The sequence below is a fragment of the Oryctolagus cuniculus genome, chromosome 17 (genome assembly GCF_964237555.1).
Source record: "Oryctolagus cuniculus chromosome 17, mOryCun1.1, whole genome shotgun sequence".
Taxonomy (NCBI): Eukaryota; Metazoa; Chordata; class Mammalia; order Lagomorpha; family Leporidae; genus Oryctolagus; species Oryctolagus cuniculus.
The window spans coordinates 22,818,480-22,843,780 of NC_091448.1; the positions used below are offsets into that span (position 1 = coordinate 22,818,480).

The 25,301-nt window shown below is 46.9% G+C and overlaps 1 protein-coding gene across 16 annotated transcripts in view; it reads right to left on the reverse strand.

Annotated features, from left to right (window-relative positions):
- Positions 1 to 209: 209 nt before the first annotated feature.
- Positions 210 to 25,301, reverse strand: part of CDK12 (cyclin dependent kinase 12) — a 79,962-nt gene continuing 54,870 nt past the window's right edge. For 2 of the 16 annotated variants that reach the window (XM_002719338.5, XM_070060752.1), the window contains exon 14: positions 17,538 to 21,439. In XM_002719338.5, coding sequence (XP_002719384.3) covers positions 20,754 to 21,439 — 686 coding nt within the window. In that variant the 3' untranslated portion in view covers positions 17,538 to 20,753. Of the gene's footprint in view, positions 1,973 to 2,604; positions 3,757 to 5,107; positions 5,198 to 8,662; positions 8,898 to 9,545; positions 9,623 to 17,537; positions 21,467 to 23,901; positions 25,157 to 25,301 lie in introns of those variants that run through there. The other 14 variants (XM_002719339.5, XM_008271401.4, XM_070060755.1 and 11 more) reach the window with 13 other exon arrangements.

Below are 25,301 nucleotides of genomic sequence, written 5' to 3' on the forward strand. Positions count from 1 at the left end.
ACCCAGGTGACACAGCTGGTAAGTCGCAGAGCTGGCACTGGACCCCAGGGCTGTCTGCCTCCGAAACCTGTGACCTAACGGCATTCAGGACTGGGGAGGGTGCTGCACGGGGAGGCTTGGAGAAGTAACCCTGCTCTCCCAATGCTCAGCAGGCACAGACTTCAACCCAGGGCAGGCAGAAGAAAAATCTGAGGAGAAGTAGACATATATTTTTTAAGATTTTTATTTATTTATTTGAGAGGTAGAATTACAGAAAGTGAGAGGGAGAGGCAGAGAGAGAGAGGTCTTCCTTCCGTTGGTTCACAACCCCCCCCCCCCCCCCCAGATGGCTGCAACGGCCAGAGCTGCGCCGATCCGAAGCCAGGAGCCAGGAGCTTCTTCCCAGTCTCCCACGTGGGTGCAGGGGCCCAAGCACTTGGGCCATCTTCTACTGCCTTCCCAGGCCACAGCAGAGAGCTGGACTGGAAGAGGCACAGCTGGGACTAGAACCAGTGCCCATATGGGATGCTGGCACCGCAGGCGGAGGATTAACCTAGTGCGCCATGGTGCCGGCCCCCAGTAGACACATTTTGAAGTCTTTCATCCCAGGGGTCAGTTTTTCCAGGTGTCTAATCTCTGTCCTTTCTGCTACACTCTAAGCCCTTTTCCTCTCTTCTGTTTCCAGCAAGGATGGTGGAGTGATGACAGTGTCCCTCCACAGAAGGTCCTGGGTCAAGACGAGAGAGAGGCTTCTCTTTCCCCATCGTGGAGGCCATGCCTGGGTCTGCCTCATTATGTCAAACCAAGACGTGCATGGCAAAATGGAGCAGGAAAGGCAAGCAGAGAGGAGCGGCCTAACTGGACTAAGACGTCCAGCCTGGAGAAGGGCCTGAGAGTCTCAAGACCTCAGTGCTGGGCTCAGGCCTGGGCTCAGGTGGAGTTTCTTCCTCCAGGCTGAGCGCAGGCTTGTCTGGCATTGACCTGGCTGCGGTGGTCCGGCCTGCATTTCTCAAGCCAGGCCTCTTGCTTGTCTCACTGGGTGCTGTCTCTAGAGCTGCCTCTCTCAGACAGAAAGGAAGAGGCCAGGCCTCTGCCACTCCGAATTCATCCCCTCCATTTCAATATTACCTAAGGTCCAGACAACCTGACCAGGTGCTTAGAGATGTCCAGGGAAGGGAATAATTTTGTGGGGAATATGCTGGGATCTTAAGGCTAGGTCCAAAGATCTTTCCTCTTTTTTCACGTAACAGATAGGAGGGCAACTGGGGCCTGAAACTGGACACACAAAATGGAGGGACAGTGTCACATCTCTCTCCCGCCTCCATAAGTTATTCCACCTGCTGGGGCCCAACATGCCCATTACTCTTTGGCTTCCCTTGGCCCATCTACCCTATGGGCAGGAGAGGGTTAAAGGCATAGTATGGGCAAGCTATAAATTTCCCATCAGTGTAGGGAGAGCAGGATTGTTGGCAAGGAGGGGGTTGGGCTGGGGGGGGGAGGGGGAGCTGGGAAAAAGCCAGGAGGTTGTCTCTAGGTAACAATAAACACTGCAAGCAAGGAGCAGCTGTTACACTTACTCTCTCTGCATCACAATGCTGAAATAACACTAATAAACCAGTGTGCCCAATGCACAGGCATACACGCAGTAAGGGCCAGGGCCCCATGGTATCACCAGGGCTGCCCTCTGCTTCAGGTCAGGGCCCTTGATGCAGGTGGGCATACCAGTCTTGGCCTGGCTATACTTGCGGGGATGATGAAGACGGATGGGTCCTCCCCACCCCAGCACCATTCGCAGGATCAGGGGGAGTCAGGCTGGAGATCCTGGGGTCAGATCCCATGGAACGAAGCTCAGATGGGAGCTTGGAGAGGAGAGAGAGAATGAGAAGAGTAGGAAACAGACTACTTACCATGTCCTCGCAGACTGGAGGGGATGCGGTGGCCGGGAGTGCAGCTGGCTAATAGGAGGTGAAAGAACAGGGCGCAGGGAAAGAGGCTTGGGAAAGAGAAGGACCAGAGAACATGAGGCTTTGAGGATTCTTTTCTCCTGCGGCTGAGCTCCCCACACCTGCCTACACCCCACCTGGTGCACCCAAGCTCCCCTCACAGTGCCACTTTTATACACAGGGCCAAGGTGATGTGTTGGTTTAGTTTAGCACTGAGCTTTATTATGGGTTTTCTGGCAGGGCCCTGGGCTTCTAACACTGCCAGAGAGAGAGTTGGGGGAGTAGGGCTGTCCCATGTCCTTGCACGAAGAGTGGGCTGCGCTGCCTGTTTCCCCCAACCAAAGCTGTCTTTGTATCGCCAGGAGCAGCTATGCAAAGGGCCCCTCACCCTAGCTGGAGAGCAGAGCTGCCAGCACTGGACAGCACAGAAGCAGGCAAATGAGAACTGAGGCTCTGTCCCAGGCACCCTCCTTTGAGCCCGCTGCTCTCTGAGGTTCAAGTATGGGGCCTTTGTGGTCATGCATTTGGACCCACTGACACCCCAGATCCTCAACTGTTCCCCTCGCACAGGCATGAATAGTTCTCCAGGGCCACTTACGGCCTCTTTCTGGGTATGACCTCAAGCACGCAATCCTCTTCTCCCCCTGACTGAGGATGCACGGAGAAGATGCACATCGCTTACCTGGCCTGTGAGGGAGGCAGGAGTCGGCACTTCTGAGATCTGTGGTTCTGCAGCCACTTCCCGGCCTGTACTGATCCTGGTTCAGCCAAGCCAGGTGCCCCTCACTGCTGCTCTCTTGTCCCAGGGGGACAGTACTGACCCCAGGTGCTAATCCTTTCAGGTTCCCATCTTGTAAGTGTCTTTTGGCTTTCTGGGTTGTATGTTTGTTTCGATTTCTAAAAATTTGGTGTCAGCTGGGTACCCAAAAATCTGGGCAACAAACGAGGGCAGGGAAGAGTGGCTGTGTCTGTCTGGAAAGCTCTTCTGGAAGGTGCCCAGGGCACCCAGCTGCCCCAGCACAACGGATGCCCAATGCCCTCTGTGCAGCCAATGGACATAGTAGGGTAGGACTAACTGGCCTCTCTTATTGTCCCCTGGCTGGGGCATTTTTCACTGGCGTGCTCAGCCTGCCCTGCTCTCTTCTCACCCGTTTCCTTCTTTTTCACAGCCAGGGCCTCACCCTGCCCCCAGGATCCTGATGAGACTTCATCCACAGAGCTCAGAGTGAGGAGAAATGGGGGCCAAAAAGGAGCTCCAACAGGGCTGGAGTCCCTTCCCCTGCTGTTTCCAAGAGCCACCTCCACTGCCATGAGTCACTGGGACTTTGGGCTTTGTTAGCTGCCGGTGGCCTGGCCAGTGCCTCCCTTCCATCCAGACAAATATGCACCCAATGGGCTCCAGGGCCCACCATACCCCTACTCTCAGGGCCAGAACCCCATCTTCATCCCTCGGCATCTGCAACACAGACTCAAGGAGATGAGTGAGCCAAGGAGTGCGAGACCCCAGCAGTGCTCTGTGTGGGGCAGAGCAGGGTCAGCAGCCAGGGAGAGTGGCACACTCGAGTGCACAGACTTGTTGTGTGTGAGGGTGGAGCAAGAGAGATGGGGGAAAGGCTGCTGTTTCAGGAATCTCCCCCCTGGCTTCCTCTCTGGTCGGTTTCACCTCCCTGACTGCTGATGGACACCAAGGCACGGCCAGCTCAGGCTGGCCCTTCTCTGCCCTCCTTCTCCTCGATGGCTGTGGGCACTCCAGAGGAAGGACCCGCACAGCAACTGCAAGGTGTCAAGGTGGGAGCTGCAGGCATCCAGGTCTCTCCCCAGGCAGTAGGAAGAACTGAAGGGGAAGGAGAAAGAAGTCCCGTTAATGTGAAAACTAAACCCTCGACCGACCCCAGCTTGTCCCTGTCCTCCAGAATGCAGGCACACAGCCTTTGCCTTCCGCTTACTTTGTCTACCCCTCTTCTTTGCAAAGGCTCAGGGGTTTTCTGGACCCCAGAGCTGGTTCCAGGCTCTGACTCCAGGCTGTAGATCTGGCACCCTTGGCTAAACCTTGGGAGAGTGAGGCATCCCTGGTGGGGGTTAGAGGTAGGGAGGCTCTGGTCCTTAAAGAAACGTGGAATCTAGACCGACTGCTTGAAGGGCCTGTTAGCCCTTCCAGTATGCTCCCAGGACCCTGGCACAGTTCTCCCCCCAGTACTCGAGGGTCCTGGAGGCAGAAAGGCGTCCTGTATGGATTCCTCATGTTCTGTCTTGGGGGGATGCGAGTGGGCTCTTCTCATCCCACCGCAGTAAGAGAAGGAGATGACTCAGAGGGTCTAACGGCAGGGCAGGGTGAGGGTGGGGGCACTTAGGCAGGGGCTAAGCTGGGCTCCTAAAATAGATGATAAAACAATTCTGGGGGCACGGGAAAGCTCCCGGTGCCTGGAGAGTATGACAGATTCTAGCAGCATTGCCGTCTAAGCTCTCCATCCTTGCCCCCACCCCAATTTAGCTATGTGAAGCGCAGAGCGAAGAATGTTGAATTGTTCGAGGGAGGAGGCAGCTGTTCAGAAATGCCACTTCTGGCAACCTGACGGAAGAGTCCCTTTCTCCCTCACTCCTTCCCTCCTTAACCCTGGCGTGCGAACAGCGAGGGAAGCAAGGGGTGGACTGGGGCAGCTGGAAACTTGCCCTTCTCGCTAGGATATCCAGGATCCCTGAGCCGGAAGGGAGCTGACTGGGAGCTCCAGGGGGGATACTGCCGAGCCCATCTTCCGGCCCTTGAATCTGAAGTCTCTGCTCTAGGCTTAGATACAAGACCACTCCTCACTACCCTTCTCCAGTGGCTTATGCTGTGGCGGGGAAACCTGTGATAGGATTTTTAAAAAGCTCAATAGTTAGTCTTGACTGGGGGACTGATTTCTTGGTTAAGGAGTTGGGGTAGCTGGTACATTTCCCTCCCTGTAGATCTTAGAGGACATGGCAAAATTCCATGGCAGTGGGAGGCTGTTTGGAAGCAAGAGAATGGATGAGATGAGGGCAGGAAGAGGCTTTGTGAAGGAAATGTGCCCCAGAATGCTCCACAGGGGCTGCACCTGCCCGACTCCCCTAAGTCGTTTCCAGGATGAAGGGGACAGAGGCGTGAGACAACGGAGAGTAACATCTGCCTACCCTGTTCCCTCAACTCTCCCTCCCACACCACCTACCTTCCCTTTCCCTGTCTTCCTGGGAACTCTCCAGATCAGGACCACACAGGAACTCCGGGGCCGGATTCAACGGGGGCTTGGTCTCCATATCTGTGAAACGAAGGGGTCAGGCAAGATGAGCTCCAGACTCCCTTCTCTGCAACAGTCAGAGTCTATGATTCACACCCAGAGGCACCAGGCCTCGCTGGCACGTCATGTGTATCTGTCACCTCCAGGGCACTTATTTTATGTCAAAAGTCAGAAATCTCTCCGCACCCTGCCCTTCTCCTTCTCACCATGGTCCCTAGCTCTTGTCCTGTTCAAGGTCTGCAAAGCTCTGTCCTCACTGTCCTTGGACAATTTCCCAGCGTTCTGGGGACTGGCCCACCCCACAGCCAGGAGCAAGGAAAGAGCCTCCCCTAACATCCTGCCGCAATTGGGGTTCCAGACCTGAGTCCACCAGTGCAGTTCGACCCCTCTTGGAGGTCTTGGCGGTTGGGGGGAAATCCTGGTACCTTTCCCCAGTGCCTCCCCTCCTCCTCCTCCTCCTCACTGCTTTCCATGCCAGAACGCAAAGTGGCCAGTGATTGATGGGCCCGGGTTCCTGGTAACCGCACCCAGTGGCCCAATCCTCATCCCTTACCCAATCCCTCCCCTGTCCCTATTCAGAGATCAGATTGTCTCATGTTGGTCCCTGAGGTCCCATTAATTAAAAATACATCCAATTAAATGGCAGGTGAAAACGTGCTACTGGAGCTCTACACCCCCCTGCCCCAGCTTGGTCTCTCCACCCCCAACCCCCCTTTTAAGGCTCAGCTGTGCTTTGAGCTGAGAGAGAGAGAGAGAGAGGAAGAAAGAGAGAGAGAAGACACGGGGTGGGAATATGGCGGGGGGGCTACTTGAACCTCTGCCAGGGTAGCATGTGCCAGCCTGGGAGGTGGCACCATGCCCTGGTGTCTAATTTCTGGAGGTGTGAGCAGGTTCAGTCAGCTGGGCTCCCACCTCCACTTCCCTTAAAGGGGCAGAGGGCACTCAGAGAGGGTGTGGCAGGCTGGTCTGCCCTCTTGCTGAGCTTGGTGGGTGAAGGGCAGAAGTGGAAATGGGTAGGGGTCTCGGGAAGGGGTGTGATGGTCAAGGGTTGAGAGTCTGAGGCCTCTGTTCCAGGCCTATCTCTGCTCTTCCCCAAACTGGGAAGCAGATAATGAGGAGCCAGCTGGGACTCAGGTGGCAGGGCATGGCCATGCTCCCAAGCCTGCCTGTGCCTACCCTTGCTCCCAGGAAAGCTGAGTGAAGGAGGGAGGGAGCAGCAGATGGGTCAGACACGATAAAAGATACAGAGACTGATGTCCATGTGGGTACCATGTCCCTCAGACTGTACAGACAAGAGGGCCCGGAGGGTCCTGTCCTGTTTGCCCTCTCTCTAAGCAAAAGGAGCAGCAGCTGTGTGAAGTCACCATGGTCTGGCTGCCTGGAAGGCTGTGGTGAGGGCACCCCCTTGACGGGCACTGATTGCTCTCATTCTCCTCCATCCTGCCGAGGCGTTGCCAGCATTCAGCCAGGTGAGACACTGGACTCCTGCCTTGAAAGGCACTCTGGCCCCAAAACAAGCAAAGCCAATGGCACTGAGAGCTGCTGGGGGGAAAGAAGGGGTGACTAAGGGTGGCACTTGGAATCCAGACAGGAATGGGGGCTTGGCCAACCCAGGGCCCCCGCCTGGCCTCCTTGGCAGCCTCAGCACCTCCTCACTTCACTTTAACGCTAATTGGAGATTTTAATCTGCGCTGCTGCTCTGCTCGGGGTGCTGGGGGGAGCGCCAGCTGTGCAGTAATTCTAGCAGCACCGACTGTTTAATCAAGCTGTCCTCCTGGGGAGGGGCCCTCAGGCATGGGGGTAGAAAGGAGGAGGAGAGCCTCTGTCATCTCCCTTAGTCTGTTCAGCTGGAAGGGCTTCCTGGAGACTGAGGGTCAACCATGGGGCCCGCATCCCTTCAGGGGCCCTGTGGTCACCTGGCATCCCCAGCAGAGCTATTACATGGTCTACAGTGGGCACGGGGTTCACAGGCCAAAGCAGCATCCTGACACCGTTTGGGGTTCAAAGCTCCGGGTTGTCCCGCTGCCACTCAAACCAGGCTGCAAACCTCCACCAGGCTGTCCTGGGTTCTGCCGCCCTGTACTGCGGGTAATGATGGGGACTCTCCCAGCATTCAGTCCCCTGCAGCACTTTCTTACTAACGAAGGCACTTCTTAGAATAATTGTAAGAGACTTGTCCCCTGAAAACCAGATCTTCACCTCAGCCTTTCCTAGGCTGGACAGTTCCTGTTGTGGAGGCAAGGGGACAGTACGAGAGCATGCTGGAGAAGCAGCCAGGCAAGGTGTTTAGTGCCTGGAGCTGGGGGGGTTCCACAAGTTCAGCAGGGAGCACCCTGATATGTCAGACTACTAGGGAAGTGCTGAGAGCCCTAGGCCATTTTAAGGAAAAATAAGTTGTACTGATTATTCTGGCTTCTTGGGCTTCAGTCTGGAGCTCCCTGGGAGTGCTTCTGACCCCTATCTCGGGAAAAGGTGCTCCTCACCCCAACTGTCTGCTAAGAGCCAAGAGTTTTAATTGGTCAGCAGCGCCCCCGTGTGGTAGAAACCAAGACTGCAGCTTCCCAACCTGTGTTGGGTGGGGATGGAGGGTGGGGTGGGCTGCGCTGGGGAGGGGAAGGCTGCTTTGCTCCATCAGACATTCTGGTTGACAGACAGGTGGCCGAGTTATAAATGTGGGTACCGTTAAGGTACCCCATGCATTCTTACTGCTCAACTACTTCCAAGGATGTTTCCTACTCCCTAACACCTGCCCTATCCACCCATCCCACCTGCTCCACATCTAACTCAAGGCAGATGCCTACCACCGGAGGGAGCACCTGACCAGAGCTGGCACTTATTTTGGGCCTGCTGCTTGTGCAGTCTGGATTGCAGTCTTGGGAGAGGCACTGCTAACAGAGGAGGCCTAGGGTCAAGAGGATAAGCTGATGTCACTTCCTCTGCCCAGGAGCCAGGGAGGAGTTCTGCCTGCCACCCAGCCAACTCTCCACAGATCCCACAGGAGAGCTGACATCTGTGCTCAAGATAGGGCACACCTAGTAGCTGATTCTGCCAGCCAGTCTCCCCTGTCTTGGGAGATCTGGGGATGAGCAGGGACAGATTCCAGAGCCCAAGATCCTGGTCCTGGGGAATGGGCACCAGGTAAAATAGCTTTCCCTCAAAATCCAGACAGTGTCCCAGGAGGCCAGGCCGCTGGGCAGAATGCACATTTGGGGCTTCAGACTTCTAGTCCCCAAGAGAAGGGCTGCCTGATCACACCTGTCCACTCCAGTGTTAAATATGCCATGTTTACTAGTCTCTTTTGAACAACAACAACAACAACAACAAAAAAGATGGACATGCGATATCAGGAAGGGCGCTCTCTACAGATAAGATTGAGAGCTGAGTCACCAAGGTCTTTCTCTTGTCAGATATTTAGCAACAGAAATACTTCCAGAGAGAAATATGACCCTGTTTGGAGTTAGAGGGTAGGGGAAGCAGCACACCTACCAGCGGGCAGGAAGGGTGGGAGTGAGCGCTGGGTGCTGCTGCCTGCCCACTGGGCCCTGGGATGGAGGAAGTGGCTGGCAGGCCTCCACCTCTGGCATCTCACAGTGTTGAGCCAGGCAGAATCTCCCTCTGAACCTGGAAGGGAGCTGGAGAAGTGGGTTAGAGGCAGGGGATGGGAAGCACCAACTTACCTTGCCGAAGAAAAAAGGGCTGGACAACAGTGAAGGAGGCAGGGCTGTGTGGATGGATAGGGTGGTGGATCAGTGGGGAAGCTGTCCTAGAGGCGAGGGCCAGAAGTGACTAAGTAACTGACATCAGCATCCCTCGGTAGAGAAATGCCCATTAACAAACAGGAGGGAAACGACGGCTAGTGCCATCAAAGGGGGTTACCCACTCTAGCCAGAGGGAGACCTTGTTCACGGGAAGGTAGGGCACCAGAACATCAAATAAGAAAGCTAAGGAGGGGCTGGCCCTGCAGCGTAACGGGTAAAGCTGCCGCCTGCAGCACCGGCATCCCATATGGGTGCTGCTTCGAGTCCTGGCTGCTCCACTTCTGATACAGCCCCCTGCTATGGCCTGAGAAAGCAGTAGAAGATGGCTCAAGTTCTTGGGCTCCTGCAGCTCCAGCTGTTGGGGTCATATGGGGAGTGAACCAGCAGATGGAAAGCCTCTCTCTAACTCTGCCTTTCAAAAAATAAATAAATCTTAAAAAAAACAACTAAACAAACAAAAACAAAAAGCTAAGGAAATTCCTCTGGGAATCTTCAGGAATGAAACTTTCCTGGGACCAGGGCAGCAGGGTTACCTCTTATTAAAGCAAGCCAGTGGTTTCTGCTTGGCCCTCAGTCCCTACCTGGCTTCCAAGTCTGTGGAAGAGACTGACCTGGCTAGGCTCTGGATGAGAGGCGATTGAAGGACATTGCTGAGTTCCTCAGGGGCCATTCCTGTTGCTGCCACCACCTGTAAAGAAGTATGACAGCTCACATTAGACATGAGACAAGGACCTGGATGCCAAAAAGGTCGTTCTCCAGTTTTTCTCCCAGGGAACATGGTGTTGGCAGGTAACAGTGGTGGTGATGGTTCCCATTCCTCCAATTCCTTCAATCCTCAATCCCCCAGGAGGATTTAAATGCACCTTAAGTATGCTGGAAGAAAGAGTCATGGCCGTTCTAAGATTCCTATCCCCAAGGAACTAGCTCCCAGGCTAGTTCCTACACTTAGAGATACTCAGAATAAGTTAGGAAATTCAACAGAAATAGAAGCTAAGAAACCGAGAATTACAAAGGTTAGTATGTTTAGTCCCAGCAGGTGGCTTAGAGGAAGTCACCTGGCTGTGGATCGAATCATTAGATTTGAGGCTCTCTTGTCAAGAACAGCTTTCCCAAGAAGGGCTCCGCGGGGAGAAAACCGAAGGTGCTGAGTATAAAACAGAAAGGTGCATGGGACAGCAGACTGGACACAATTTGGGCAAGCAGAACTAAGCTGTTCCCTGGGCAGGGGCTACTTTGCCTGGGGACCAACATTCCCCTGTGCTATCAGTTAGGGTGTCACGGACAAAATGGAAAGGACCTGCACTGATCCATTCTTTGTCATCAGCAGTGTTCACTTTGCCCTCTGACCCCAACCAGCCGCTCTATCTCTAAGCTGCCCATGGGTGCCTTTCTCCCTTTAGGGTTCTGCTTGCAGCTTAGGACTGTTCCCCTCTGCTTGCCAGTGGCTCATCTTAGGTGCTCAAGGGATAAAGTGTGTGAAGGGGCTGTCATGCATGTGGGAGGGGTTCTCAGAGGGGAAGCGAGTCGGGGGACCAGAGGGAAATGACTTCCAGAACCTGCCATGTCCATCAGCCAACTGAGCACTCACTTTAGGGTTTAGGTCGCTGTGGGGTATCTGCCTCATCAGAGAACATGGAGTAACTCAAAAATAAAAATATCCTGGCTTTGGATAGCACAGCGCGCCAGCCGTAGTGGCCATTTGGGGAGTGAACCAACGGAAGGAAGACCTTTCTCTCTCTCTCTCTCTCTCTCACTGTCTATAACTCTGTCTCTGTCTCTCTCTCTCACTGTCTATAACTCTCTCTCTCTCTCTGTCTCTCTCACTGTCTAACTCTGCCTGGCAAAAAAAAAAAAAATAAATAAATAAAAATAAAAATAAAAATGGAGAACAGGGGCCTCCCCCCAAACGTGCTGTGATCTCAAGAATATCTCATTTTGCTTTGAGTCCTATCATCCTGTCCCTCATTCAGAGACCCCCTCCTCCCACCTCGATCTTCGAGCAGATGAGAATTTTTCTTTCCCTTTTTCCTTGTCTTCCAATATCGCTGCATTGTAATGAGAAAGAACTGGGCTTGAGATTTCGGGCGGACGCTTCACTGCCCCTGACCTTTTCCTGCTATCCAGCTCCAGAGATGGTGGCAGAATGCTCACTGCGTTTTGGGGTAACTTGAGTGTATTAGGATTTTTGGCCACGGATCCCACTGACTTCCCAATCGACCCGAGCTCCTGTGTCTACATAAAAATTACATTTGTACAATTTGCATGTCACTGAAACATTATTCTTTAAGGTAAAAACACATTAAACATCTATTTTTCCACTAACGATTTTCAAATCCACCTTTCCCCCCTCAATCTCTGTTCCTTGCTCCTCAAAAATCTCACAGTCCTTCCTTGCTTTCCTGAGGCAACTCAGGGCTCTCAGAGCGGGTGACTTTGTGGTTGGGCCCCTATACTCACACAGGCCTCCTGGATCTAGTCCTAGCTGGCTGCCACTAACTTGCTGGGAACTCTGAGTGCGTGAGGCACTCCCCTCTCCTAAGCCTCAGTTTCCTGCTCTGAACTGTGAGGCTGGATTACTGGGACTTCTTTTCTAGCTCTGTACAGGGGAAGGCCCCAGTGTCCTGCCTCAAGGAAGTGAGATATCCCTGCCCTTCAGCCTTCTCCCAGGGACACAGCAGAGAGAAACTCCCCTGAATATGCTCGCCTTTCTCCTGCAGGTTTAACCAAAGGGACAAGCCAGTCCTGGGAAAAGGCCTTCCTGTAAGTGCCATCCCTCTCCTATCAAGAGGAAAAGAAATTAATTCTAACCCTGAATCTTGAAACTCACACAGGAAGGAGTAGGATAAACATGCCCCACCTCCCTCAGATGCAGTCCTCACTTGGCTTTGCCCTCGTGTAAGTGGTGGCAGCTGATTTAACACTACTGTGTGGACAGGAAGAAGACAGCAAGAACATGTATAAATACATCCACAATGTGGACATGAACGTCCAACCATTGCCAGCGCGCTCACTCCTGCTCGCTCCTACTTAGGCCCTTCCGTGCCTGTAAGAAGCCATGGTGGGAGGGGACACAACATCCTGCTCTTCCCCCTCCCCAAAGTCAGAAAGGAAGACAGTGAGACAGGAGCTACTTGGCTTCCTATAAATTGTTTTGTCCTTCCTCACAGCTGCAATCAGAAGCTAAGGGCTCCCGCAGGCCTTGTTCTGATCTGCTGCAGGCGATGGAGGGTTTTTGAAACCGAGAGGACTTGGCTGCGGCCCCGTTTCAGCTGCCGTTGGGGCTGGCTAATGGGCTCATTCGGGAAGACCCCCGCCTGCCGCACTAAAGAGTCCCCCGCCGGTCCCCTCCTCAGTCCCAACCCAATTAATAAATGGGGGCTCCCACTTTATGGCTTTGGGAGCAGGAACCAGAGATACAAATGACCCCTAGGGAGGGACAGAAAAAGGCCTTCCAAGAATCAAGCCGGAGAATTGTGCATCCACAGGCACATGTTGCCACAGGCTAGTCATACCCCATTTTCAAAGCATTAAAGGGGAAGAAACTGGCAAAACAACAACAACAACAAAACTATTTCCTTCCCAGATTCAGAGTGGGACAGGATTCCTGAAGTCTGTGGGCACAACCCAGCAACAGACTCTGCCCTGCCTGGTTCTCCATCCTGAAAAGGCCAGGGTGCGGGCTACCATCTGGACACACAGCGCACATTCCACTGTTGCCCCGGGGTGGGCCCCCTCGTAGGCTCTGCTGTGCTGAACATAGACATATCCCATCAACTGGCTAATGAAACAAACACTTCTCCCTTAGAAACAAAGCAGCTACCTCGCACCAAGCTTTCATCACCACCAACAGCAAATACGTCTTCTGTAGGCCATCTTTTATCCTTCCCCACACATCCAAGCCACCAGCAAGCCCATTTTCTCTCATGGGCCCACTTCCTTTCTCCTGATCCCCCTCGTCCTACTCTTCCACTGCGTGTCTGACAAGAACAGTAAGATTCTAGTGAGTTTCTCTCCTTCTGTGACCCAGTACAGCTAACAACGTCCTCAGTATCATCACATCTTACGTTCTGCTCTACTGCATTCCGATTCCTCATTCAGGCCCATAGGACTGCTCCTCCAACTTTATTTCCTCCTATTCCTTTCCTGTGCCATCCTTGTTGGTCAATTCACAGCTCTCTGCACAAACACCCAAGTCTTCTTCCATGAGTCCCCTCTCTCTGTTCACTTTCCTCTCTCCTGTACCACATCCTCTATCTTCACTTTCACAGAACTGTTTCTGATCAACTCCACTTTTTTTTCTGATTATTCCTTTACTTTGGCTTCCTCTTCTTAGGGCATGGTTTGATTTTATAAGCTGCATCAATATGCTGACTTCTAGATACCAATTCCCCACTCCCCCCCACCAAGTGTGACCCATCTCACTCATAAGAAGCTTCCTCACGGTGGGATCCTCCCCAAGTTCTCTTCCCCAGAGGCTGTCCTGCACTCAGACTCATGGCTCTGCTAATGATATTACTGCTCCCCAACGAAGCCGCTCTCTTGGGATATTTTACCAAACAACTGCAAGGAGCACAATCTTACTCTCAACTGTTCATTTTCAGGCTGCCACCTGCCCTGAACTTGGCCCCAAGTCTTTGCAAAGTTTTACAAATTCAGTCATATGAGGTCAAAGTGTTACAAAACAAAAACAAGCATAATAACCAGAGGGATTTGTTTATCCTCTGGATTCTAGTATATGATCACTATTTACTTTTGAAGATACTTTAAGATGAATAGCCCCATTTGTTCCCTATTTTTAAGATTAATCCTACATTCTCAGGTCATGACCTGATTTTATAGAATGAAAATCAATCTCAGAGCCAACAGTGAGCTTGTTCCCTACCAGCCATGCCTCAAATTATCATTTTAGAAGGTTTTTAAGAATGGAGAAGTTATTCCTCTCTTTAATCTGTTTGGTGAGCACTTTCTTAGGCTAACCTCATTCTCTGCCGCTGACTCCTTACTTTCTCTAGTTCAGCCCTGAGTGGCTGGAGAGCAAAGTGGCCCACCACTCATCTTCATCTCCTACATATTGCTCAGAATAATAAAAGGGATTTGCTTTTTATCCTTTCCAATCCTTAGTATCAATGTGCATAAGCATCAAGATAATAAAAGCAAAACACAGTGAGTGCCTGACACATAGTAGGTACCTAACATTAATTCCCTTTTCTCTTCCTCCCAACATACTAAAGATTTCTCAGCCTTTCCAGGCTTGCTTTTTATTGGCGAGAGATGGTACTGAACTGAACAAATTAATGTCCTTTTGTTCTAACATTCTGTGACACTAATTCCCATATTCTGGTTTGGTGTTTTTTCTATGCATTTTCCTCACTTGGAACTAAAAGAGGGCTAATGGGTAATACTAGTTCCCAGATTGGCCTAAAATACAAAAAACCACCTGCAGGAAAGTTTTAAGACCAGAAAAATACAAATAACTTTTTATCATGATGTATCCTTGTCATTTACTCCTTACTCTCGTACTAAGTGGATGTCCCCACATAAATTATTTAATATTTTGCTTATATTCTCCAGCTTCCTTAGAGAAAATGCCTTCACAATATCCTGCAGCCTAAGGGGTCTAGGCCCATAGTACAATGCTAAGGGGAATGCCCTGTAATCAAGAAGACGTCTTCACTCACACTAGGGGTCCAGTGGGGTCTGAAACAACCAGTGGTCCTCTATGGTGACTGCCCTTGAATGTCACTAGCCCAATCGTGCAGTTCTTCCTTCCGTTTCCCACATCCACGTCATCTTCACCAGCACTTATACCCTGCGTCTTTCCCTGCAGCACAGCTACCAGATTGTTCCACTTCTTTCTTACCCCTATGTCCACCTTTCTTGGATGGAGTCCTTTTTCATGAGAACTCCGGTCCCCTAACAGAAATTTCAAATAATAGTAAAAGGCCAAACCTCTAAGTTCCTGAATTCCTAAAAGGGGCCAGGCTCCTAAGCTTTCTGTCTTTGGATTCAGCCTGTTTTCTCCAGGGCTGGAAGCATTCACAACTGCATTAGCCTTGGTGAGGAAGTGGTCTGTCCACAAGCTGATCCTCATGCAGTGTCCCTCTCTGGGCTGTATTGTAGTTCTGAGACACAGGACAAAGGATTCCCTCCTAAACAGCCCAGCAGACAAGACTCTCAGAGAAGACACCCCTCCAAGACCAAGGCGTTGTTCTGTGTTTAGCTCTATCTCCTTACATGGTGACCTTTTAAAAGGTTTCTTTACACTGCCTACTTTAGGGGTAGCCTGGCTCAGATAAAACGTCCTTCACTCCTTTGGAGCTATCAACACTACCTTAAGTTGACAACCACGCATAGCAAGACATCCAACAGTCCATCTACTTCCAGGTCCCAGGGAACCTGTTTTTAAGTGAATTTACTCTATGGCTATATATTATTCCAGAGAAGTTTGTTGTAGTTGAGGGCTATTTACCTGTGAAAACTTGACTAAAAACTATCCATCGAGGGGGTATTAAAGATTAACTCCACATGAGCCACTTTCTCTCAGACTTGGACTAGTAAAGTTTTGAAATAAGAGATATAATAAGAACAATCCAGTGGTCAAAGCCTCTTGGCCCCTCGGTGACCAATCACCAGGGCAGCAAAGCAGCCCTATCTGCTTCCTCTTGGACAGCAGAACCTTCTTCTCATCAAGCTTCATTTCCAGATACCGTCCGTAACTAGCCTAGCAATGGATCACAGCAAGTCTCAGGATATGGGAGCAGAGGTGAAGGCTGAAAGGGGAGGCAGAAGACAGAAAAAGAGTCTCTTGAATCCCACATGAGTTAACTGTCCCTTTCACAGCTGTTGGCAAGAAAGGATGGTTATCTTGCTTTCTCCTTCACCTCCCACTCTAAGTTGAGGATCTGGATGGATATGTGCCCTCAGAATTGACTCGAATGATCTTTTAAAACTAGGAAACAGCATTACATACCCAGCAGAGTGAACCTATTGATTTGATTGGTGGCCTAAATCACTCTAACTGGGTGGTGAGAGATGAAAAGCAGGTGGACAGTGATGGAGAGTCTGCTACAAATAGTAAGGGGAGGCGGGGCATCACCAGTCCTCCCTTCAGGTGTTGTGCTCCCCCAGTCTCCAACCTTGGCTTGGAGTAACCTCACACTTATCCAGAGTATTCCCAAGACTACAGAAACACCATGTGTCTACAGAGGAGGAATGCCATACTTGGACAATAAAATTAACCAGAGTCCAGGAACGCTCACCTTGCCTCTCGGACAACCAGAGGACAGCAGAACTGCCTCTCCCATGGAACAGTTGAGTATTTCCTCACTTGAGGAACTCCCCATTCCCATTCCATGCAGCCCTTCAGAATGACTAAGTTGTGAAGAGACACGACTCAATAGCTTAAAAAAAATCAAGCTATGGAGCCATCTTTAATCATAAAAATCCCAGTTTAGCACCAAGAGCATTAACTGGTAACTTCCACGAGGCATTAACCTACCATAAAATTAAGGATGCCTGTCTGGGAGAAAACAGTGCCTAAGAAGTTTAGGTACTTGAACAGCAGTTTCTAGTCAGAAATGGCTTTGGGTGTGACAAAAAGTCTAGGTTACTAGGTTCTTGGTCTTTAGGCTCAGAATTGAAGACAGCAAGTGCGAATTAGTGAGAACCATATTCTCTAGTAAGTTGAAGTTCATACTCTATAGAACAATCCAACTCTCCTTCTGGGTAAGATGTGACAGCCGACAGGCAATGGAACACCATACAAACTTTGAGGATTCAAAAACAGGCTGACATGGCCCTTATCACCACCAGCTTTTGAATCAACTTCCTCCTAATTTCCCTAGTTCTGGAGTACTCCTTAACCTTGTTATGACTCAGTTACCCCACTTACAGCTTCCAGATACGCCTATCTCCCCTCTTCCTTTCTCCTGATGGATTTTATTTGCCCTCTAACTACTTTGAACACGCAGCATTGCCACACATACTGCATGGGAACGTTTATACTGTGTTCTAAGCCATGTAAGGGAAGGGAAAACAATTATCTCCTCATATGGAGCTGGGATCAATCTTGGAAAAAATAAGAATTTTAACTTTAAACAACGTTGATTTATTTCCAGGGTTGGCAATGCATCAGGAAATCTCCATCAACCTAAGTATACTCATCCCCAGGCTGACCCTGTTCTAGAACATGGGAACTGGGTGGGGAATCGGGTTTAAGAGACTATCCTTTGGGTCTAAACAGTCTTTTAACGACTTCCCCTGAAGACAGCTGAGCTCAAACCCACTTACCTCTCCTGTCAGGAGGAGTCAGGGTACATGATGCTCAACTCTCAGTGGCTTTGTGCCACCATTATTTGTGTAACTGTTTTCTACTTTTAAAAGAAATTGCATTTTACAGTTTCTTTCATTTAAAAATTCACTAGTTCCTAGTCTTTTCAAGTACCTCTTCAAACCCTGAAAACTTAGTTTTTGCAGTTTATGAGATTATAGCAATTTTGAGATGGAGAACCCCTAAGAAAGAGTGGAGGAAAATGCCCTTTATACATGATCAGATATGCTCAGAAAGTACAGATTAAGAAGGAAATGCAATGGAGCAAAAGTGGTATAGTAGCAGGAAATATTTAATTTTCCAATCTCCACTTTCCATTTTTATAAACTGAAAGAAAAAAATTTAATATATTACAAAATATCTGTACATAGACAAAGTACACCCGATGGGGGGCAAAAACAAGAGAGAGAAAGGAATACAGTGTCAGGAACCTAAGTCAGGGAAAATGAGGTGGCAACTGACACTTTTCTGATGCAGCATTCTCTCTCAAAACCTGCTGGTAACCATTGTAGCACTGTAACTATATATGCATATTATATACATACACACATACAAGTGGCTGGGTGATGTCTATGGCATAAGCTAACAGAAGTCCTACTTACAAATTTGTGCTAACTGCCCTGCTTTAAACATATAGATCTGATGTCATTTTCAAATCCTTATTGTTTCTATGGACAGCTGAAGAAAAAAAAATAAAAACAACTGGGTCAAGCAAATTTGTTTCAAAACCACAAAAATGATCATGGTCAAACCAGTTTTGCCTCTTATTCGTGAACAGAATTAGATTTCTCATCTGTTCAAAATAATGTATTTAATAGCCTTGATATCTTCCAAGGTACAATTAAAATAAAACCAAAACCACTTTTGAATGGAATTAATTCGGTTTGTAATTTTCAGAGAGCCAAGATGAAATTCTGCCAAACCTTTACTTCCATCACATTTATAGATAACATGGCTGAAAAGTGACCAAATACCTTTTCTTCCTCCACAGAGATTCCAGGATATTAAAGGAGTTTCTCTTTTTCTCTGGTTTTAGAAATAGTCAAATTACCAAACTTGCTTTTTTTTTTTCCTTTTTCCTTTTAAAAGTTAAGACTCCCCAAATGGGGGTGGGGTGAGATGGAATCATGTATACACATACACACACTCACACATACATCCATCCCTAGCAGGGATGGGAGAATGGAGGCTTAAGTATATTATTTAGAATATTTGGCATAATTAAAAATTAGGGGTAGAAAAGGGAGGGGGAAAATTATTGATGATTGTTGACAACCAAAATACAATGAAAACATATAAAATTTTATTCATATCTGGTGGGAAACCAATTTTTTTCACTGAACAGATACTTTTGAAAGTATCTGAGGCTCAGGCTCTTTAATCAAAAACAGGGGACTGGGGCCCAAGCCCTCTAATTGAAATATTCTAAAATATAAAGGCCCACATCTGAAGACTATTCAGAAGTCGACAGAAGATTCAGATGAACTTTATTGTAATTAACCAATAGCATTTCAGTGTGCCTGGCAAATCTAACTGGACATACTTGCATAAAAAGTCACCAACGCCAAAATGGCTAGGTTCTCTTTCTAATCGATGTTTGGCCCCGAGGGCAAGGGCAGACCAAAAACCAAATAATAATAAAGAAATACACACACCAGTAACTACCTATTACGATTCACGGGAAAAGTCTTCATGTAAGTATCTGAAGTGGGTTCTTCTTTTCTTTATAAAGTTTTCTTTTGTTAATTGATGCACCTTTCTCTTATACGCAGATTTTATTTAATATAAGAACTTGGCATTGCAACACAAACCTTTACTTAGGTTTTGGAAACTATCCTCCAAGATGCTGAAGTATGTTTTTGCCTTTTCTTTGTAAGAGAGCTAACCTAAGCTTCATGCAATAAGTCTGTGCAGACAGATTGTATGACATGTCACATTCTGTATGCTGGTACTCACGAAGAAATGGAAGACAGAACGAGAAGCCTCCCAAATTATTCAACCCTGAGAGTCGTTCTCTTTTCCATTTCCTGTTTATAATAAGGCCAAGTTCTTGCCAGGAAGTCATACTTTAACCCCCTTTACCACCAGAACCAAAACCAAATCTCTCCAGTGAAAAATCTCTAAAAGAATTGGCAGGATATACATGGCTGGGATGTGTATATGTCAATACTGTTCTTTCTCTCAATAAGCTGTTTTAAAACTATCTCTTATAAAAGGTATCTTCAGAAAAATACCCACCCTAAACTAGGTTACATTTCCACATATTTTCAGGATGTATTTTTTTTCTTTGACAATATCACAATGCTTGGTTTGAAAGGTTTTTTTTTTTTTTTTTTTTGGACATAAAAATATATGTGTAAACAATATACTAACTGCTCTTATTAGCCCTCTACGTTGGAGGCTTCATCTCTAACCACAGCTCAACAGCAAAGTCCTAGGCTGTCCACATTTACAATCAACTTCCCCATCAGAACATGGTTTTTAAAAAACATTTTACAAAGAACAATGTAGGAGTTTGAATTTCCTTTCCTTTATTTAAAAAAAAAAAAGAATTATTCCAGGTTCTTTGGCATCTTAATGATTTTTTTCCAAACAAATTACTCAAAATGGGAGGGAATGGAGGAGAGGCAGAAAGAGAAACAAAGATGGAGAGGAAAAGGGGGAGGGGAGAGAGGGAGGATGGGAGAGGGTAGGAGGAGAGTAAGAGGGAAGGAGAGAATATATAAATATAAATAAAAAACAGAAATAGATAGAGTAAGTCTACCTACTTGCCCAAGAATGCCACCTTCTACAACCTGGTTTATGTGCAGGGAGAGGGGCACATCTTTTTTTCAAAGTGGAGGGAACTATAAGAATGAGTAATTTATTTGGAAAAAAGATGTGTTCAAGATGCTCAATGGGGAAAAATGTGTTCACTTAAAAGCAAAAATGTGAAATGGTGGAGAGGAAGAAAACATTTATTTCAATCAGCCAGGCCACTCTGTTTTCCTTTTAACAAAAGCCTATGAGCAGCTCAAATTTTGTGAACACTATTCTCTTCAAAAGAAAATAACCCCGAAACCCAAAAACAACCCAATCTACAATTTAAAAGAAACCACCAAAAGAGAAAAAAGTCCCAAAACTTTAAAAACCAAATGGATCCTCTCCTGAGCCATCTCAAAACTGAAACTGTTCTCTCTTCTGCTCAAGAAGTGCAGTCAATAGCTAATAAAACATTTGCTTTTTAATTTAATGACTCTTTTTCACATTCTCTACTGTATCTACTAGGTAGAGCTGAAATTCTGGCTGTCACCCATCCAGGAGGAACTGGTGCCAACATCCTTATAGGTCACTTGCTTCTAGCAAGTGAGCAAGAAATACACTGGACAGCTTCGCACTAGCCAAATGCAGATGACTACCTCCCTCTGGCAAATGATTTCATTAAAGGTTTTGAGGACTGGATGGAAGGATGAATAGGGAAAGAATATTTCAGGACACTGAAGTCTCTGGGTTAGTAAGGAACTCCTCTCCCTCTTCCCCCTCTTGGAGGAACTCTTGTAGGCCCCCGATAGAGTTTTCCATAAGCAGAAGACTGAGCTGGGGCCACCCAGGGAAGGCCTGCTCCTGAGCTGCTGGCCACAGTGGTTCCTGGCCCCAGCTCCCCATAGTTTTGTAATTTGGTCTCTGCATGTACGACAGAGTTGCTGCTTCCCTCAGCCTTCAGGAATGGTTGCCCGACCACTGAGTGTAATGCTAAGGGGACCCTGGCAAAACGAAGGTCCTGGTCACCTGGGAACTGCACTGACCCTGTGCCCTGGTAACTGCTGGACTCCCCAAGGTGGCTCACAGAGCCTGAGAAGGTCCTGTTCTTCACCAGGGTCTGGACCAAGGATTCTGTCAAGGCTGGACCAGAGTTGCGTTCATCAGTGTCAGTGGCACTGAACCCTGTTTCAGGCCCATCAGTGTTTCCATAAGTCCTGTTTGGATGGGGCCGGTTGGAGTACTCCATTGGTCTCAAGGCCTGGTGCTCATGTGGCAGGTGGCCAGGAGGCTCTGCTTCAGGTTGGGATAAAAGTTGCAGCAAGGCGGCTGTCACGGCTGGGTTCAACTCCTGGGGGGCGCTGGAAAGATCGCCTTCAACCAGAGGGGGTGGAGGTGGCGGCGGTGGAGGTCCGGGGGGCTCAGGGGGCCTCTTCTCTGGTGGAAGAATGTGAGGAGGACATGCTGTGGAAGGGTTACTTCTTTTAAACACCATCATAAAAATCATGTGATTATAAACACAAACACACAGATAACACACTCACAGACACACACACACACATACACACACACACACTGCCCAACATAAACAAATATCAATACAAGTAACTGGATATATAAAGAATAAAATTTTGGGATCAAGAAATTGCAATTTATAAATAAAATAAAGTGAATAAAAGTAAAACAGTTGTATTCTGGATCTAACAGCTGGTATAATAAGATCATATATTTCAAGTGATTGTCCTGATTTTTGACTGAGATCTCGTCCATTTCCTTCCTTAAAAAACTGTTCTAATATATAGGCTGTTGGCAGCCTCCTGATCCCTTTTTGCTGTTAAAGACATTAATGAAAATAAAACAGAAAAAAAAATGAGAGGGAACAATATACATGCTGTGGTCATATTTCTAGCACATAATCTTGCTGTACAACGGAGACCTTGCATGGACTTGGCTAATACATTTTACAGAATGTTTGATGATGTAAGGTTAACCTGAAATAGAACTTGAAGAATACACAGAAGAGAATAAAAACTTTTCATTATCATTATGTATAAAAATATACTTGCTTCTCCAAATTTCAGTCATCTCTCACCATAATCATGTTCTCAAGAAAGGAATATTAACCATCACACTGTCATTCAGCTTCCTGTGTTAGAGTAATTATAAAGACTGAAGTCATCTTCTATCACAGTTTTTTATTTTGTTTTCCTACCTCCTGGATTTTTTCCATGCTATGGAAAAATATCACGATAGCGAGGTATCATGCAGAACGGGTTGTTGATAAATACCTGTTTGTCTTGGAGAGAGTTTAAGAACTCAGTATTTAGAAATGTATTGAACTAATACTATATTCTATCTTTATGAAGACCTTTGTCTTTCTTCATTGACTTCCCCAGACATTTTCTTCCCACTGCTGTCTAAATGTGCTGAAGCACAGCAATCACTGTCTGATAATGAACTCCTGCCAAGGCAGAAGAGGAAAGACATAAGATGGCTGAGCTGGAGGACACACAAAACAAGAGTATAGTCTGAACAGTGCCTTTAGAGAATTGGGATGACTCTGCTGAGATATCTTCCAAGTGGCCAATTTTTCTTTTCTCAATGGAAGATTATTTTAAAATATCTATACAGTCATTCTTTCATTATTTGAGCTAGTGATGTGAAGTCATTAATCAGACAAACCAAAAACAGTTTTGAGTTATAAGTAGGTATTTTTTTTAGCACATTTACCTTAATTATATTTTGCAAAGATAATCAGTAAATAGGTTTGCATTCCCTTAGCATGCGGATGAGAGCATTCCAAAAACACTACAAAATTGTAAGGGTGTGCAGTAGAGGGATGAGGTCAGGTGTAATGGGCACCATACAAGTTGGGTGATGAATGGTTCCAGTCTGTCCAGGACTGAGGGGAGTTATCACGTTGCTGACTTTCAGATTTTTTTTCTTTTTTTTTTTTTTTTGACTTTCAGTTTTAAAACCAGGACAATCCAAGAATGAATTGGCTACCCTATATATAAGTACCTACCCAAATCACTTGTTGACTGTATTGGTTAGTTGACTGGGCAGCAAAGGAAAATGAATTTAAGGGACAAAAATTAGCTATGGAAAAGTCACAACTTGGAAAGCAGACATGCTGAATAAGGTGGGCTGACTATAAGCATCAGTAGAATTCAGAACCTTCTGTTGTCAACACTACACATCTTGTACGTAAGGAGATCACATTACCAGTCTTTTTAAAAAGTATTTTTAGATGATACACAAATCGAACATCAGGTTTCTTAATACTGAGGGCAATTAACTATGAAAATGAATAGCTGCAAAAGTGGTCCAATCTAAATTTATATTCTCCCAGCTATTTTGATTTCATATTTAAACAACTCTGCCTTTAATGTCAATAGTCTAATTAGGGCTAAATCTTGGGCTCAAAGTATAAAATGAAAATTCTAATCCAAAGTAGTAAAGCAGATAGACTGAAAATTACCTTATTAAGGTAAAGTTACAAAACTTCTTAAAGGAATTAGATATAAACTATGAAATACAAATTATATAAAGATTGAAAGTGTTGGGGTAGACATTCAGCCTACCTCAGCTGAGACATCAGTTAAGATGCCTGAGTCCCATGTCAGAGTATTTGGGTTCAATACCCAGCTCTGGCTCCTAGCTACAGATCCTGAGATGTAGCAGTAACAGCTCAGGAAACTGACTCAGGTTAAATTTCCAGTTCCTGGCTTCAACCTGACACAGTCCTACCTGTTGTGGGTATTTGAGGAGCGAACTGGTAAATGGGATGTCTGTCTGTGTCTCTCTCTCTCTCTCTCATAAATAAACTAAAAAATATGCAGCTATGTTGCCCAATCCCTAGCAGTCTAATGGAGGGATTAATAAATTGTAAAAATAACTTTAAAACTTCATTTGATTTATTAGATTTCAACCAGCACCCATTCCCAACAAGTACAGAATAATTAAACAATAGCCAAAGAGAGAGGTTGTCACTTTCTCTGGTTTATACAGTCTGCCCTCTGGTGGAAGTGCTAATGAACAGTGACATGGCCAAGTAAGAGGCAGCAAGGGAGAAATAAGAACAGGGAAGATACCAGCTGGATAATCTAAGGGTGACTACAATAATCAGGTATGGCACCATTACACTCTATTGTGAAAACTTCTGGTCACAGGTCGGGCTTTAGTTTTAGCTCAATTTCACCATTTGGCTGATAGTTTGTTGGCTTAATTATTGGGTGAATTTCTTTCAGTCACTATGCTATTTATTTTAACGTACTTCTTCCAAATTTTTGATTAGAGATGAATTTGGGGCAGGAGGGCCAGGGGGTCAGAGTCTGGAGAAATGAGACAAAAAGGCCTACTTTAATTCAAGTTAGCTTCTTCTGTTACTCTATGTCCCAGAGTAACTTAAAAAATAATTAGAATCATCATGACAGAATACCAAAGTGAATTAAGAAACAAGAGTACATGAGTTCTTGTTCTGGTCTCTCTGCCAATAACCAGCATGTAGGACCACAGGCAGATTATTCCCTGGACTGCAGTTTTTCTAAGTGTAAAGAGTTAACTTTCTTTATGTTATTTTCCAGTTTTCAAAAGCTTTATATAGAAAAAATAGCTTATGTATTTGACCTTATACCAGTGAAAAGAAGGCATATACTTTTGGCGCCATCCTTTATGAAATGTGAGTGTCGGACCCTACAGTTGAAGGTTAGTATCTCTTCAGCCCTCGTGCTTCTTCTTATTCCCCAATTCATGGGGTCTTCATGGACAGTGAAAATTTCTCAGAAGTTGAAAACATTTTCAGATAAATAAAAATTTTACAAACAGATTATGAATCAAAATTGATTGAGAATTTAAGCTTCTTTTCCCTCTGATAAATTGTATGCTGTGATTATGAGGTCAGGTATAACATTCCCCTTTTTCTGATTCCTTTTCTCTTTATGTAATGCTTACTTCCTAATTGGGGTTTCGTTCAACTGTCTCTTCCAGGAGGAATTGTTTTTATATACTATTATTTTTTTAAAAGAAATGTGTGGTGCTAATCACCTACTTAAAAATATTCCCAAATTATTCTTCAGGAAATTAAAATAGTATTTTATTAGGGTTTTCTTGACTGTATCTTCCGTAAGATTCTGGCAGTCAGCATCCACTCCACTACAGGTAAAGAAATACAATGTGATAATGGTTTGTTTTGAAGTCAGGTTTTCAAGTTGTAGGACTAGCTGGCCACCACACACACAGTGGCTCAAAATGTATCGCTAGCTATGATTGTGGTTTTTTTGATTAGAAAACAGGGGCT